This window comes from Lithobates pipiens, unplaced genomic scaffold (assembly GCF_037356315.1).
Source record: "Lithobates pipiens isolate NorthernLeopardFrog02 unplaced genomic scaffold, aLitPip1_a1.2 Scaffold_16, whole genome shotgun sequence".
Classification (NCBI taxonomy): Eukaryota; Metazoa; Chordata; class Amphibia; order Anura; family Ranidae; genus Lithobates; species Lithobates pipiens.
In genome coordinates this window covers 587,011,741-587,028,665 of record NW_027507748.1, presented here as the reverse complement: position 1 = coordinate 587,028,665, position 16,925 = coordinate 587,011,741, and the positions used below count along the sequence as shown (strand labels likewise).

General features: G+C 43.6%; 1 protein-coding gene across 1 annotated transcript in view; it reads right to left on the bottom strand.

Annotated features, from left to right (window-relative positions):
* ITGB7 (integrin subunit beta 7) overlaps nucleotides 1–16,925 on the bottom strand; it is a 132,686-nt gene that overhangs the window by 4,947 nt on the left and 110,814 nt on the right. The window contains exon 16 of the mRNA XM_077483870.1: nucleotides 16,407–16,567. Within this exon, the coding sequence (XP_077339996.1) occupies nucleotides 16,407–16,567 (161 nt within the window). The remainder of the gene's footprint in view (nucleotides 1–16,406; nucleotides 16,568–16,925) is intronic.

Sequence of the window (16,925 nt, the reverse complement as noted above, 5' to 3'; positions counted from 1 at the left end):
AGATAAACAAGGAGAAAAAAAAATTATTTGGGACTTTAAATGAGGTTATAGGGGCCGTTCAAATCCCCTCCTCCATCCCGGTTTAGGATTTAAAAAGGAAGGAGCAGCAGGCAGGACTTTGTATGTGGCACACGGGAGCAGAAGCATAAAATTTGATAAAAAACATATTTTAATAAGTACAGGTAGGGGTTTACATATTAATACACGTAGCCATATATTAGTATTTTCTATTTCATCAAATTATACATTCCAACAAGGACTTAGTAGTAAACATGAAGAGCCAAATATTAAATAATCACAAATTATGTGTAGATACATGACACATTGAAGCGTCATTTAGCAGAAAAAATGTTTATAAAAAAAAAAAACAAAGGTCGAGAAGAAACGTTCATGCTAGTTGAAGACTGTATACACAAAACGGCAGTTGAAATCTCTATGCGTTTCGTGACCTTATAGCCACTCGTCAGGAGCAACACCGTAATGGTAACCTATGGGTAGAGTAAACAACTGTATTTAAATCAACCCAGAAAAAGTGGAAAATTTCACAGACATGGAGGGACCCCCCCACACATGTACATTCGACCCACAGACTTACATATATATCTGCGCAGAGGTGTGGTTGTTTACTCTACCCATAGGTTACCATTACGGTGCTGCTCCTGACGAGTGGCTATAAGGTCACGAAATGCGTAGAGCTTTCAACTGCCGTTTTGTGTATACAGTCTTCAACAAAGCATGAACGTTCCTTCTTGACCTTTGTTTTTTTATAAAAAAAAAATCTCCTAAATGACGCTTCAATGTGTCATGTATCTACACATAATTTGTGATTATTTAATATTTGGCTCTTCACGTGTTTACTACTAAGTCCTTGTTGGAATGTATAATCTGATGAAATAGAAAATACTAATATATGGCTACCTGTACTTATTAAAATATGTTTTTTTATAACATTTTATGCTTCTGCTCCTTTGTGCCTCATACAAAGTGCTCCTTCCTTTTTAAAGACTGCTGACGATCTTTCACCACTACAGTTTTGTGCGGTTATTTTGTCAGCTTCTTGCCTCATGCTGGCTACAGCAGACTAGTATTTTGCATATTAGTCTCTGGCTAGGCACCCCTAGTTCTGCACAGCCTCCACATAGTCCAATAAATACTAAGAAGAAGGCAATTTCTAGAAAGTCTCACTCAATTCTTGATCGTAGGTTGATTCAGTTTTTATATCTCTGAGAGGATATTCACTCCTGGCATGTTTGGAATTATATTAATCAATCCTTTGGTTGTTCAAACCTACAAGTATAGTGTTCTCAGCATTTATTATATCATACATTCTACAAAAAACCTATCTTGTGAACTCTACGGACCCCCAAAGAAAATTCTCATATTAATATAACTATATTTCAATCAGAAATATCAAAGTCGGAGTATATCCCTTTAAGAGAATTGTTTATTAACACATATATTAATACTGCACACCATGGCATTTAGCAAATAAAAGCATTCTGGCTACTTGGACATCTGGTGCATATACAGTGCCTTGAAAAGTATTCATACCCCTTGAAATTATACACATTTTGTCATGTTACAACCAAAAACATAAATGGATTTTAGTGGGAATTTTATATTGTAGACCAACACAAAGTGCCATAAGATTGTGAAGTGGAAGGAAAATGATAAATGGTTTTCCAGATTTTTTATAAATAAATATCTGAAAAGTGTGGCGTGCATTTGTATTCAGACCCCTTTACTCTGATACCCCTAACTAAAATGTAGTGGAATAAATTGCCTTTAGAAGTCACCTAATTAAATTATACACAGGTGAACTGTATTTACTAATGACAGTATAAATACAGCTGTTCTGTGAAGCCCTCATAGGTTTATTAGAGAACCTTAGTGAACAAACAGCATCATGAAGGCCAAGGAACACACCAGACAGGTCAGGGATAAAGTTGTGGAGAAGTTTAAAGAAGGGTTAGGTTATAAAAATGGACTGTTTAATCCATCATCCAAAAATGGAAAGAGTATGGCACAACTGCAAACCTACCAAGACATGGTGGTTCACCTATACTGACAGGCCAAGCAAGGAGAACATTAATCAGAGAAGGAGCCAAGAGGTCCTTGGTAACTCTGGAGGAGATGCAGAGATCCACATCTCAGGTGGGAGAATCTGTCCACAGGACAACCATAAATTGTGTACTACACAAATCTGGCCTTTATGGAAGAGTGGCAAGAAGAAAGACATTATTGAAAGAAAACCATAAAAAGTCCCATTTGCAGTTTGCAAGAAGCCATGCAGGGGACACAGCAAACATGTGGAAGAAGACCAAAATGTAACTTTATGGCCTAAAAGCAAAGCGCTATGTATGGTGGAAAACTAACACTGCACATCACCCTGAACACACCATTTAAACATGGTTGTGGATACATTATGTTATGGGGATGCTTAGGATAGAGAAGCTGGTCAGAGTTGATGGGAAAATGGATGGAGCCAATTACAGGGCAATCTTAGAAGAAAACCTGTAGTCTGTAAAAGACTTGAGACAACGACCCTAAACCTACAGCCAGAGCTACAGTGGAATGGTTTAGATTAAAGCATATTTATGTGTTAGAATGGCCCAGTCAAAGTCCAGACTAGGGATGAGCTTCGTGTTCAACTCGAACATTGGCTGTTCGTCCGTTCGGCGAAGTCCGAACATTTTGGTCCGTTCGCGTCAAATTCGTGTGGCGCTCACGGCCCACAATGCACTGCGATGGCGCAGTGCATTGCTGGCTCATGATTGGCCAAGCATGCACTGTGACCCCGCATGCTTGGCCAATCGCAGCGCCAGCAGCGAGGAGAGCCATGATTGGCCACAGGCAGGATGCCTGTGGCCAATCATAGCTCAGGCTGTGTAGTGCACGCCCCACACTATATAAGGCCGCCAGCGCGGCGGCCTCGTGTAGTGTGTTGGCATCTGAAGCAGTGGGTGTTCTGTGTACCTTCAACACAGTACACACCGATCGTTTTCGGCCGATTTTGGATCTTGCTGTTGTGTAGTGGTTATTGTCTGCGTGCCCTGACCGCAGTATACACCGCTATATTCACCTCACCTATATAGCTAGTGATCTATCTTTTATAATAGAGCTTGCAGTCAGTAGTGTTAGGAGATAGTGCGTGCTGTCTGCGTGCTCTGTACCCAGTACATACCGCTATATCCACCTACATAGCTGTTCTTTCTCTATTTGAGACCACTTGCCATCTGCAGGAGTTATTGGAAGTTGTGTGTGCCTCCAGCACAGCACAGTATACATCTGTATATACCCCTTTATCTCTGGTGTTCTCTGGTTATTGTCTGCGTGCCCTGACCGCAGTATACACCGCTATATTCACCTCACCTATATAGCGAGTGATCTATCTTTTATAATAGAGCTTGCAGTCAGTAGTGTTAGGAGATAGTGCGTGCTGTCTGCGTGCTCTGTACCCAGTACATATCGCTATATCCACCTACATAGCTCTTCTCTATTGGAGACCACTTGCCATCTGCAGGAGTTATTGGAAGTTGTGTGTGCCTCCAGCACAGCACAGTATACATCTGTATATACCCCTTTATCTCTGGTGTTCTCTGGTTATTGTCTGCGTGCCCTGACCGCAGTATACACCGCTATATTCACCTCACCTATATAGCTAGTGATCTATCTTTTATAATAGAGCTTGCAGTCAGTAGTGTTAGGAGATAGTGCGTGCTGTCTGCGTGCTCTGTACCCAGTACATACCGCTATATCCACCTACATAGCTGTTCTCTATTTGAGCCCACTTGCCATCTGCAGGAGTTATTGGAAGTTGTGTGTGCCTCCAGCACAGCACAGTATACATCTGTATATACCCCTTTATCTCTGGTGTTCTATAATAAAGGCATCTGCAGGAGTTAGTGGGTGTTGTGTGCCTCTAGCACAATATACACTACCCAACTGCTTTTTTACCCAACTCCCTTCAGGCCATTACCATGTCTGGAAGGCCAGCAAGGAGAGGCAGACAGGCGCGAGCCGATAAAAGAGGGCAAGCAGGCTCTGTGTCTAGAGACAACAGTGCTCGTCGTGGACGCGGTGCATTGTCATCAGCACGTGGCCATGGGACACGCTTGTCCTTCTTTTCGGCAGCTGGACATGTTGAACCGCAACATGCCAATGACTTGGTAGGGTGGATGACCAAGCCCTCTTCATCCTCCTCATCCTCTCTCACCCAGTCTCAGGGTACTAGCAAAGCAGCTGCCAACGCATCGTCTTCCCTCCTCTCAATGTCATCATCAGTGACTCCTTCCCTAGACCCACCACGTCCTCCTGAGGAGTCTCCTGAACTCTTTGAGCACAGTGTTGGGTACATGCTCCAGGAGGATGCCCAGTGTTTTGTGGGCTCTGATGATGACACTCAGCTAGAGGAAGGCAGTAGCGTGAGCGCAGAGAGGGGATGCTCAAGAAGGACAGCAATCTGGCAGTCATGTTCCACAAGCTGCAGCATACTGCCAGGTTTGCTACAGCGATGAAGAGGGAGGGGATGATGAGGGCACTGACTCCACGTGGGTGCCTGGAAGGAGGGAGGAGGAGGCACATGTCCAACGAGGCAGGATGCCCTCCGGGGGCCAGCTTAGGGGCAGCACACCGACTGAATCACACCGCAGAGCTCCGCCTGTGCAGAGCGCTGCCTCTGCGCGTTATTCTAAAAGTTCTTTGGTGTGGGCCTTTTTTGAGACGAGTGCATCAGATCGCACCGCTGCTATTTGCAACATATGTCTCAAGCGTATCTCACGTGGCCAAAACATCAGCCGCTTGGGCACCACATGCTTGACCAGACATATGTTGACCTGCCATGCAGCTCGTTGGCAAGCGTACCTCAAAGACCCACACCAAAGAACAAAGCGGACCTCTCCTTGCTCCTCATCAGCTGGCATCTCCAACCCCACTAGACCTTCAGTCCTCTCTGAAACCTGCTCTGAGAGGAATGAAGGTGTAGAATTAGGTGTGTCACAGCCAAGTGCTTCCGGGAACTCTGCTAGCGGTACACCCACGTCCAATTATAGCAGGCAAATGTCCCTGCCCCAGCTGCTGGACCGGCGGAAGAAGTTCACTCCCAGCCATCCACATGCCCAGCGGTTGAATGCTAGCTTGGCTAAATTGCTAGCACTTCAACTGCTGCCTTTTCAGTTGGTAGACTCGGCCCCCTTCCGTGAGTTTGTACAATGTGCGGTTCCTCAGTGGCAGGTCCCCAAACGCCACTTTTTCTCACGGAAGGCGATTCCGGCTCTCTACCGGCATGTGGAAGGCAATGTCCTTGCCTCGCTGGACAGGGCGGTCAGCGGTAAGGTGCATATTACCGCTGACTCATGGTCCAGCAGGCATGGACAGGGACGTTACCTGTCTTTCACGGCCCATTGGGTCACTCTTCTGGCAGCTGGGAAGGATGCAGGACAAGGTGCAGTAGTGTTGGAGGTTGTTCCGCCACCACGCCTCCAAAATGCTACTATTGGTTGTGACACACCTCTCTCCTCCACCCCCTCCTCTTCTTCTTCCTCCATGGCCTCTTCCAGTGCTCTGTCCTCAGAACCAGCGGTGCTCCGTAGGCGTTCCAGGGGCTACGCAAGTCCGCAGGCAAAACGATGCCATGCCGTGCTTGCGCTGGTTTGTTTGGGGGACAGGAGCCACACTGGGGCGGATGTTTTGTCAGCTCTGCAGGGGCAGGCCGAGAGGTGGTTGACGCCACGCCAGCTTAAGCCAGGAATGGTGGTTTGCGACAATGGCACCAACCTCCTCTCCGCCCTCCGACAGGGACAACTGACCCATGTGCCCTGTGTAGCTCACGTCCTTAACCTGGTGGTGCAGCGGTTCTTGGACTGGTACCCCGGCTTACAGGATGTCCTGAAGCAGGCCAGGAAAGTCTGTGTGCATTTCCGCCGATCATTTAATGCCTGTGCTCGGCTGGCTGAGCTCCAAAAGGAGTTGAACCTGCCCAAGAACCGCCTTATATGTGACATGCCCACCAGATGGAACTCAACATTGGCCATGCTGCAGCGGCTGCACACGCAGCAGAGGGCCATCAATGAGTACCTGTGCGACTACGGCACCAGGACAGGGTCAGGGGAACTCGGTTTTTTCTCACCACGTCAGTGGGGCATGATCAGGGATGCATGCACTGTCCTGTCACCGTTTGAGGAGGCCACAAGGATGGTGAGCAGTGACAGTGCATGCATCAGGGACACTGTACCTCTTGTCCACCTCTTGGAGCATACGCTGCGTGGAATAATGGACAGGGCACTTGAGGCAGAACAGAGGCAGGAAGAGGAGGACTTCCTTGCCTCTCAAGGTCCCCTTTATCCAGACAGTGTTCCTGCTGTGCCACCCATCACACAGGAAGAGGATGAGGAGGAGGAAGAGGAGGAGGAGGATGATTGTGTCAGCATGGAGGTGGAGGCTGGCACTCAGCATCAGCAGCAGTCTTGTAGGGATGATTTACAGTCCCAAGAAACACGTGGACTTGTACGTGGCTGGGAGGAGGTAGCTGCGGATCATGTTGTCCTTAGTGACCCAGAGGACTCCGGACCGAATGCCTCAGCTAACCTACGCTGCATGGCCTCCCTGATCCTGCAAAGCCTGCGGAAGGATCCTCGTATTCTTCGGATCAAGGAGAGGGACCATTACTGGCTGGCCACTCTCCTTGATCCACGGTACAAGGGTAAGGTTGCCGACCTTATCTTGCCATCGCAGAGGGAGCAGAGGATGAGACATCTCCGGGAGGCCTTGCAGAAAGGTCTGTGCAACGTGTTCCCAGAGACTGGGAGGTTACAAACTCCTGGTCCTGGACAACGTGTTGCTGAGGCATCGGTCAGAAGGAGCGGTGGAGAAGGTGGCCGTCTGACTGATGCTTTCAGACAATTTTTTAGTCCGCAGCCCCAAGGTATGATCGGTTCCAGCACCCATCGCCAGCGTCTGATTTACATGGTGCAGGAATACCTAGGGGCAAGGTCAGACTTGGACACCTTTCCCACCGAAAATCCTCTGGCTTACTGGGTCTTGAGGATGGATCACTGGCCAGAGCTTGCACAGTATGCAATTGAGCTACTGGCCTGTCCTGCATCCAGCGTTCTTTCGGAACGCACCTTCAGTGCTGCTGGTGGCTTTGTTACCGATCACAGGGTGCGCCTGTCCACCGAATCAGTTGATCGACTGACCTTCATCAAGATGAATCAGTCTTGGATCACCCACAGCTACCAAGCACCTGAAGCTGATGTAACAGAATAATTTTTTTTGAAATATCACATCCCTTCAAGACTGCCTATGCTGATGCTGAGTGACTGTCCTGTTATGTTGATTGTCTATCCTCTTCCTCCTCCGCTGATATGTTGGAAGAACATTTCTGGTTCTGGTTGATGCCATCAGCCCAATTTTTCTGCCCCTGTTTAACAGGGGCATTTAAGTACAATTTTTGATGCAATGCTTTGCAGCAGGGCTAATTCCTGCAATCAAACAAGAGTATATGGGAGAGGTTGCAGTGTGGTGGCACCAGCACCAGTGCCTAAGGCCCAATTTTTCTGCCCCTGTTTAACAGGGGCGTTTAATTACAATTTTTGATGCAATGCTTTGCAGCAGGGCTAATTCCTGCATTAAAACTAGAGTATATGGAAGAGGTTGCAGTGTGGTGGCACCAGCACCAGTGCCTAAGGCCCAATTTTTCTGCCCCTGTTTAACAGGGGCGTTTAATTACAATTTTTGATGCAATGCTTTGCAGCAGGGCTAATTCCTGCAATAAAACTAGAGTATATGGAAGAGGTTGCAGTGTGGTGGCACCAGCAGCAGTGCCTAAGGCCAAATTTTTCTGCCCCTGTTTAACAGGGACATGTAATTACAATTCTTGATATAATATTTCACAGGAGGGCCCCTTCCTGTGCCCACCCAGAGTAACGGTGAGGACTTATAGTGTTGTGGCACCAGCACCACAACCACCAAAGGTCAATTTTTCTACCACTGTTCAACAATGGCATGTAATTACAATTCTTGATATAATCGTTCACAGCAGGGCGCTCCAGCGCCCACCAAGAGTCACTTTGAGGGCTTACAATGTTGTGGCAAAACCAACACCTTGTTCCGCCATTTCTGCAGAGCATATAGGGCAGGCCCCTACTTTCAAACATCCAATTTACAAACATCTCCTACTTGCAAACGGAAGGAGACAACAGCAAGTGAGATGAAAAAAGATGGACGACAAAACAAATTATACAGGGGTGATAACCCTTCCCTATGTTTTCCAAAAAGCTTAAAAATAGTTTTTTTGACTGGAGCTACACTTTAAAAATGTACCAGTTGAAAATTACAAACAGATTCAACTTAACACAACAAACCTACACAGTCCCTGTCTTGTTTGCACCGCCTGTATACTGCTGTTCTGAGTATATAGGGCCTGGGGGCCACACGCATTTCCTTTTTTTAATATGGATACGGGGTTCCCCTTAATATGCGTACAAGACCTAAAGGGGCTGGTAATGGGCAGGGAGGGCTACCCATGCCATTTTTCTCAATGATTTTCAACCATATTGCAGGAACCAGATATAACATTAAAACCGCAAGCAGTTTTAAATGGTGTTATTTCCGTTTAATGTCATTTTGTGCAGGGACTGTTCTAAACACGGGAAACACGTGGCACTTCACAGGCATACTACAGACACCCCCCAGGCACCATATTTAAAGGAATATTTCACTTTTTTTTCACTTTAATCGTCATTAAAATCAGTGCTCCCGCCAAAACGGACATTTTTAAAAACATTTTAGGCATTGACCCATGTCCCCTGGGGCAGGAGCCAGGTCCCCAAACCCTTTTTAGGACAGTATCTTGCATATTGGCCATTAAAATTAGCACTTTTCATTTCGAACGTTCGAGTCCCATAGACTTCAATGGGGTTCTAACGTTCGTACGAATTTGGGGTCCGTTCGAAAGTTCTGGTGCGAACCGAACCGGGGGGTGTTCGGCTCATCCCTAGTCCAGACCTAAAACCAATTGAGAATCTGTGGCAAGACTTGAAAATTGCTGTTTACAGATGCTCTCTATCCAATCTGACAGTTTAAGCTATTTTGCAAAGAATAGGCAAGAATTTCACTCTTTAGATGTGCAAAGCTGGTAGAGAAATACCCAAAAAGACTTGCAGCTGTAATTGCAGGGAAAGGTGGTCTATAAAGTATTGACTCAGGGGGGCTGAATGCAAATGGACGCCACACTTTTCACATATTTATAAAAAAGGTTTGAAAATCATTTATCATTTTACTTCCACTTCACAATTATGTGTCACTTTATGTTGGTCTATCTATCACATAAAATCCAGATAAAATACATTTACATTTTTTGTTGTAACATGACAAAATGTGGAAAATTTCAAGGGGTATGAATACTTTTTCACGGCACTGTAGCAAAAACACTCTTCCCAACTCATAATCAATATACTATTAATAGATGTCCCTTGTCAATATTACAATGTATTGCAAAATTTCAGAGAAATTGTTGCCCTCACTAATTCAAAGTTCATAAATAAAAAAATCTTTTTTTCACATGTACTGTTCAAAAAATGTCCCAGATCAGAGATTTAAAGAGAAGTGTGAGATTTGAACAAAAATAAACAATCATACTTGCCTCTGTAGGTGAAGCATTGATCCTCTGCATCTGTCCCCCTGCCGCCTCTACACCGAGAACTGAGTGATCAAAGACTGCTCAAAGATCGCTCAGTTCTCTGGTCCACTCTGAGCACAGAGCAGCGTGCTGAGAGGCTGAGGCAGCTGCTGGTAAGACGTCTGGGTGGATCTCGAGCTTTGCCCATACTTCTCATTTAAGAGAGAGAGTCAACTAATATTTCTTATAGTAGTTGCTCTAAATTACCACCAGAGGGCGTATCCTCCAAACATGGAATATTGCAAATAAAGAGGTTTTGCTACAATATGTTTACGCACAGATTGTACACACCCACAGCCCATGAATGAGTTAATTGCAAACTAGATTACAAACAAGGTGCATATTTCTCAGAAAATATTTAAATATTATGAAAATAAATGTTCTGTATCATCCCGTAGAAGTTGTCCACATTTATAGCTAAAATATATATCCTCTCCCCTCAAGATTTTCCTTTTGGTATCAACACAAAGTGGTCGTTTTGCTTAATTTTTTTTTCAAAGCTTAACTGAATAATCTGAAGTTAGAAGCTGCGCCAGATGTAGCATTTTACAGTTTTAATACATTAACCCCAAAATGTCCACATCTACAGCACATGGGTGGGTAGAGCTATATATAATGTGATTTGTTCCAGGAGGTTGGGGGGTGTCAAAGTTCTGAACTCTCGACTTGCTCCTAGTGCAAAAAGGTACCAGCCCCCTGAAAATACCTTTCGAATATGTTAGAAGAGGGAGAACCAGATTAGTGATACATATCATTTTAAATTAAAGTGGAGGGCCACCCTGAAAAAAGAAAATACATTAAAAATTTGAAAAAAAATCACAAAAAAAAAAAATGAAAAAAAAATTTTTTTTTTTACTTACCAAAAATGCCTGTTGCTAGGCACATCATCCTAATCTGCCTCTTCCTCCTCTGCGGAGATCTTCTTTCTTCTCTCCTCCATGCGGCGTCTTCTGGGTAATGGGTCACGCTGTGTTCTGGGAACTGTGTGTCCCAGAACACAGCGCGTCCCATTCACAAAGCGCTGCGCGACTCGCGCATGCGCAGTAGGAAACGGACAGTGAAGCCGTAAGGCTCCACTGCCTATTTCCCTTACCCAAAATGGCGGTGCCGGGACCGAGACTAAGGGACAGGTCAACCTCGGGCGGCCGACATCGCGGGCGCCCTGGACAGGTAAGTGTGCTTATTAAAAGTCAGCGGCTACAGTGTTTGCAGCTGCTGACTTTTAATTTTTTTTTTTTTTCAAAACCGGCCCTCCGCTTTAAGATTAACTTTAATCACACTCTGAATGCATACCTCAGGGTGCCTTGGAGACTTTTTACTTTGAGTATCAGGACCTGGATAACCTGTGGTTCCCAGTGTGGAAGGGTAATCCTGTGCCAATTGCTGCCTCCAGACCTGCTGTTCCAGCCCTGCTTAGTCCAATGCCTGCTACTCCAGCCCAGTCTGATCTGGTGTATGCTACCCAGCCTGCCTCTGATGATCTGGTGCCCTGCCCTGCCCTGCCTGACTCTAATGGTCCTGTGCCCACTACCCAGCCTGCCTCTGGTACTAGGGTTAAGCTCTTGCCAGCTGTTGGATCTGATTCCTTTGGGTCTCCATATTTGTTGCATGGCTTACCATTCTGGTCCTAGATTCCTACAGCTGCCCTACCTACAATTTACCTTTTGCATGGGGTCAGGACTGTCATTTGATGCTACCTGTCACACCATCTCTTAGAAACTGGCATCTATTTCCTAGGTGGTTATTTTGCCTTTTTTTTGACCAGGCTTTATCCTTCCTGAAACAAGTCCCTCCTTTTCTACATGAGCCCATTCTCCCAGAGATGTCAGTGTTTTTGGAATTTTTAAAGTATCTAGAATCTGTCTTTTCTCACAGGTTGCACCGAATACTCTGTTACCATTTTCTAAATATTTTTTGGCAGGTTGGCATTTGAGCCTTTGCGGATGCATGCTTTGGCTACAAGGTACTTCTGCTGTCAACTGTCGGGTTTGGGTCCATTGACCTACCTAGCCCTCCCTCCCCCCAAATTATTTATTGGAGACATCCCATAGTGTGCTGTACTGTATATTTAGGATAACAGGAATTTTGAGGTACACATGAATTTCATATCTTGGAGTATAGGAAACAGGTCCCTCTCCTCTTTTCTCTGTGATCTCCTTATTGCTTGCTAAAAAATTTGAGGCTCACAAGTGGCCAGGGTTATTTGAATACTCAGGGGGGCAGTCTCAGCAACTCTTTTGCCAGTGTCCAATCACCTGAAGGTGGCAGCCTATAACCCATAGCCTAAGACTCAATTCCTGTGTCCTACACTGTACTCTAAGATATTGAATGTACAGGTATGTCAAAATTCCTATTTTTTCCAAGAGGGAAGGAACTTCTTATGCAACTCTATCTATGGAAGAACATTTAAAATTTATCCTGCAATTTACATTCAGTACTATTCGTAACTCAGGAAGGTGATACACATATGTATTGATGAAAATTTAGAACATCCTCAATCCTTCTTTTATAGGGTGTTTGAACTCACGCTTCTTTATTCTCTTTTCCCGTTGTTAATTTTTGCCGGTCATTGCATGCATGAAAAAAATGCCTCCTACTAAAGCTAGCCTTATACATAGATTTTTTTTATTCAGCCTGTGGATTGAACAAAAAAATCTATTAGATTCCTTCATCCACACTAAACAGGATGAACAAATCTATCACTGCAGCTATTGTGTTCTGACAGCCGGTACTGCAGGTTTGTCAAAATACCCAAATGATGCCTGCATCTGATTGGATGTAGGTGTTTTTTGGCCGCCAATGTTCCGCCCAGCTCTTTCAATTTTTTAGAGAAAGGGTGTTGGGTGAGTGCCGACGGTGTCACTCAAGGAGTGAAATTTGCTCTGTCTATGGCTAGCTTAAATTACCAGTTGGAACAGAAGGGCAAAGTGCATTTTGAAAACAAGAAGCAACCACAAAGGAAAGATAATGGGAGCATTCATGTAGATCAGTCTTTCTCAACCAGGATTCCGCCAGAAGTTGCTAGGGTTCCTTGAGCAATGAGTAATTTCTGCCACTCAGGTAAGTTACCAGTAACACCATTGGGTTGCCATATTGAGGGTAATGTGCTCACTTTCATGTACTATTTATATTAAAGTGACTTTATTGTATGTTGCTCCAATTCGTGGAATTAAGGCATGTTATACTGGACTGTATTGAATGCATATTTTCATATATTGTGTGCTAGTCCTGTGTTTCTTATTAGAAATTTTGCAACTAGATATCATTTCAAAAGTTTTATAAAAAAAATAAAATAAAAATGGCCTAACACCCAGAAACTCAGTTCACCAGTAAAGCAAATATAACCCCAATTCCAAAAAAAGTTGGGGCGTTGTGTAAAATCTACATAAAAACAGAATGCAATGATTTGAAAAAAATCATAAACCCATATTTTATTCACAATAGAAAATAGAAAACATATCAAAATATTTAAACTGAGAAAATGTACAAAAATAAGCTAATTTTAAAAATTGATGGCAGCAACACCTCTCAGAAAAGTTGGGACAGGGCGATGTTTATCACAGTGTAGCATCCCCTCTGCTTTTAACAACTCCCTTTAATTGCTTGCGGACCGCCTCATGAACATGCTGCAGGGCGCTGGATCACGTATCTGGTATGTGATCAGTGCTTCTGGGTAAGGCGTGTGCCTGCCACCCCGGCTATGCTGTAATTTGTTACAGTACAAGCCAATCAGTGGGTCCTGGCCAAAGATTAATCGCCAGGACCCACTGATCGGCTCCTTCATTTACGGAAGAGAGCTCCGTGTTATAAAGCAGGGAAAAAAACAACAAGATTGCTTAGAAAAAGCAGCACACATTAAACATTGTTAGGCATACAGTTAACCCCTTGATTGTCCCTAGATGTTAACCCCTTCCCAGCCAGTGTCATTAGTACAATGACAGTGTACAATATTAGCACAGATAATTGTATTAGTGGCACTATTGATGTCAGTGTAGGATTGCTAGACGTTGCTGATTACCACCATTACTAGTATAAAAAATATCCAGTATATATACCATAGTTTGTAGATGCTATAACTGTCACGTAAACCAAATAACACTCTTTTTTTTTCACCAAAGACATTTTGTTTTATTGGATATATTTTATGTCAGAAAGTAAAGAATATTGTTTTTTTTTTTAGAATTTTTGGCCTTTTTTTTCGATTATATAATAAAGAAAAAAACAGAAAAAAACTGTGGTGATCAAATACCACCAAAAGAAAGCTCTATTTGTGTGAAAAAAAAATGATATAAATCTCATTTGCATACAGTGTTGCGTGACCACACAATTGTCAGTTAAATTAGCACAGTGCCAAATAGCAAAAATGGTCCGTTTGTGAAAGAGGTAAAACCTTCCAGAGGGCACGTGGTTAAATATCCGGGAAATGAGGAGACCAGTTTCTGGAGAGGAATGCTGTCCCAGTCTTGCCCGATATAAGATTCGAACTGCTCAACAGTAGGGATGGGCTTGATTTTCGAGTCAAACGTAAGTTCAACTCGAACATCACCTGTTCGTTTGTAGAACAAACGAACATATGGGGCACTCCCAGCAAGTTTGCCCGCCGCCGAGTGCCCCATAATGCACTGCGAGATTGCAGTGCATTGACGGCTGCTGATTGGCCAAAGCAGGCACCTGACCTGCATGGGAGCATATGCTGCTCTAAAACCTGGGAATATCTTTCAGCATCAATGGTGCCTTTCCAGATGTGCAAGCTGTCCATTCCTTAAGCACTAATGCACTCCAATACTATCGGAGATGCAGGCTTTTGAACTGAGTGCTGAAATGTCCCTCTCCTCTTTAGTTATAAAGAAATGGCATCCTTTGTTGCCAAAAAAAATGTCAAATTTCAATTTGTCTGACCACAGAACAGTTTTTTGCTTTGCAGTAGACCAATGAGCTTTGGCCCAGAGAAGGCATTGGCGTTTTTGGATAATGTTCAGATAATGTTCATGTAGTGGTACCCTCGTAAGGGCTGCTGAGTTGGTTATAGCAATCCGCCAATCACCCTGCTGCTGACCTCCCACGCACCATGTAAAGACATTAAACAGTCAATGATTTGGTTTTATTCCTCTTTATTGATGGGATATAACTTGAATGAAAACAAGGGAGGTATGAGATGCCCATATAGGTTTTGTATATTGAAGGGTATCATCCATGGCCTTGGCCTAGTATATGGATTTTTCCCTGTAGAATCCTCACTGCAGACTATTGCTTCTTCTGTTACTTGACATATCTGACTGAAGATTTACTACTCAATGCTTCCAGTTGGAACAAGAAGAATCACTCTGAATTATTCCCCTCTAGACTGATGTGGTTTTCCTGTTACATATCAGAGAGCCAAAGGCTTATATCGCCTATCTTCCATGGCTCAGAGAATTCAACAGCCTCATAGTCTCTGGAAGTTACTACCAATGTGCACACACAGGATTTCCCCTCCTGATGACTTGGCACATGGCATAAGATAGAACTACTGTTCCAAGCCTGTTCACTTCTGTTCATGCTGTCCTGTGTTCCGCGGTCACAGAACGCTGATCTACTTCCACCACTTTACTGCTACTTCTTCTATGTGATCTTCTCCAACATGCAAGTCTTGTGTTCCCCGGTCACAGAAACGTGATACTTTCTCAGGGAGATGAAGATCGTTCCCTAGGACTCCTTCCTAGCGGCTCCTCCATTCCTCTTCTGCACAGGCCTGGCTAAATATACCTGCACCTGAGCCCTGCAGCTAGAAAAATACTACTTTAGCACCTACCTTTAGGTAGAGGGTGCTACATTCATATATTGCTTATTCGTTGCATGATAGAGCTTTACCTTTTTGGATGGCACAACAAACCGTGTTCACAGACTGATTTTTGGAATTATTCCTGAGCCCATGCAGTGATGTGCATCACAGAATCATGCCCATTTTTAATGCAGTGCCGTCTGAGGGCCAGAAGATCATGGGCATCTGATATTGCATTTCGGCCTTATCCCTTGTGCTCAGAGACTTCTCCAGATTCTTTGAATCTTTTGACGATATTATGTACTGTAGATAATATATTTAAAGTCTTTGCAATTTTACGCTAAGGAACATTATTCTGACATTTTAGACACCGCTTTTCACAAGTTAGTGAACCTCTGTCCATCTTTACTTCTGAGACACTCTGACTGCAGAATGCTCTTCTTATACTCAAACATATTACTGATCCGTTCCCAACTTATTTTGAGATGTGTTGCTGCCATCAATTTCAAAATGACCTTTTTTTTCCCTAAAATGGTAAATTTTCTCAGTTTAAACACTTGATATCTTTCTATTTTCCAACTTTTTTGGAATTCGGGTTGTAGAATGCTGTCAAAATTGTCAGTGAGAGAGTGAGCACATTACCCTCAATATGTCAACCCAATGCCAGGCAAAGAGGTGCAAGGTCTCAATACAAACATTTAAGGGTGAAACCCCATTCTCTGCTGCTCACTCACACTAATGTACTATGTAGATTAATTTGGCTTTATTTATTGTATGCTTCTATACTAGAATCCATTAAATGCACATTTTCATTTATTACGTGCTAATCCTATGCTTATCTTATTGGGTATTACATTTGGGGATTTTTAGGATTGTATCCCTATTTAGCATTGTAGCACCTGATTTTGCTAATATCTCTTAAGGTGGGCTAGGATTTATTCATCTGTTTGTTGTTAAGTTTCTAACCTCATTCCATTGCTCAGTACTCCGTGCTGTCAGGAACCGATTGTATTCCTGCCGGTCATACATCTCCACGATGATTCGATACAAAACAATTAGGAGGAGGCCAAAGAATGCAATTCCCAAAACCAGTCCCAGTATTAGACTTTTTGTCTGATCTTTAATCTCTGTAACAAGACAAAAATTATTTTCATTGTAATGCTGAAATATAGGTCTTTGATACTTTGCGATAAAAACTATATTCTTACAATTATGTATTACATATGCCAATAACCACATTACTTCTTGTATATTACAGTCCAATAGAAGAGCATATTTGCACTGGGTAAAAAAATATAACTACAGGGCAGAAATATATAGAGGTTGCTTTAGTGATATTTACTGTGAGATTTAACCAACGCCTCACTTATGTATAAACCCATCAATAGTATGTAAGCAAGAGTAAAATTAAAATCCCAGTTTAGCATCTGACTGCATATTGGCACTGAAGTCATAAAGCTTGATGCCAAGATACCTTTGCTATAC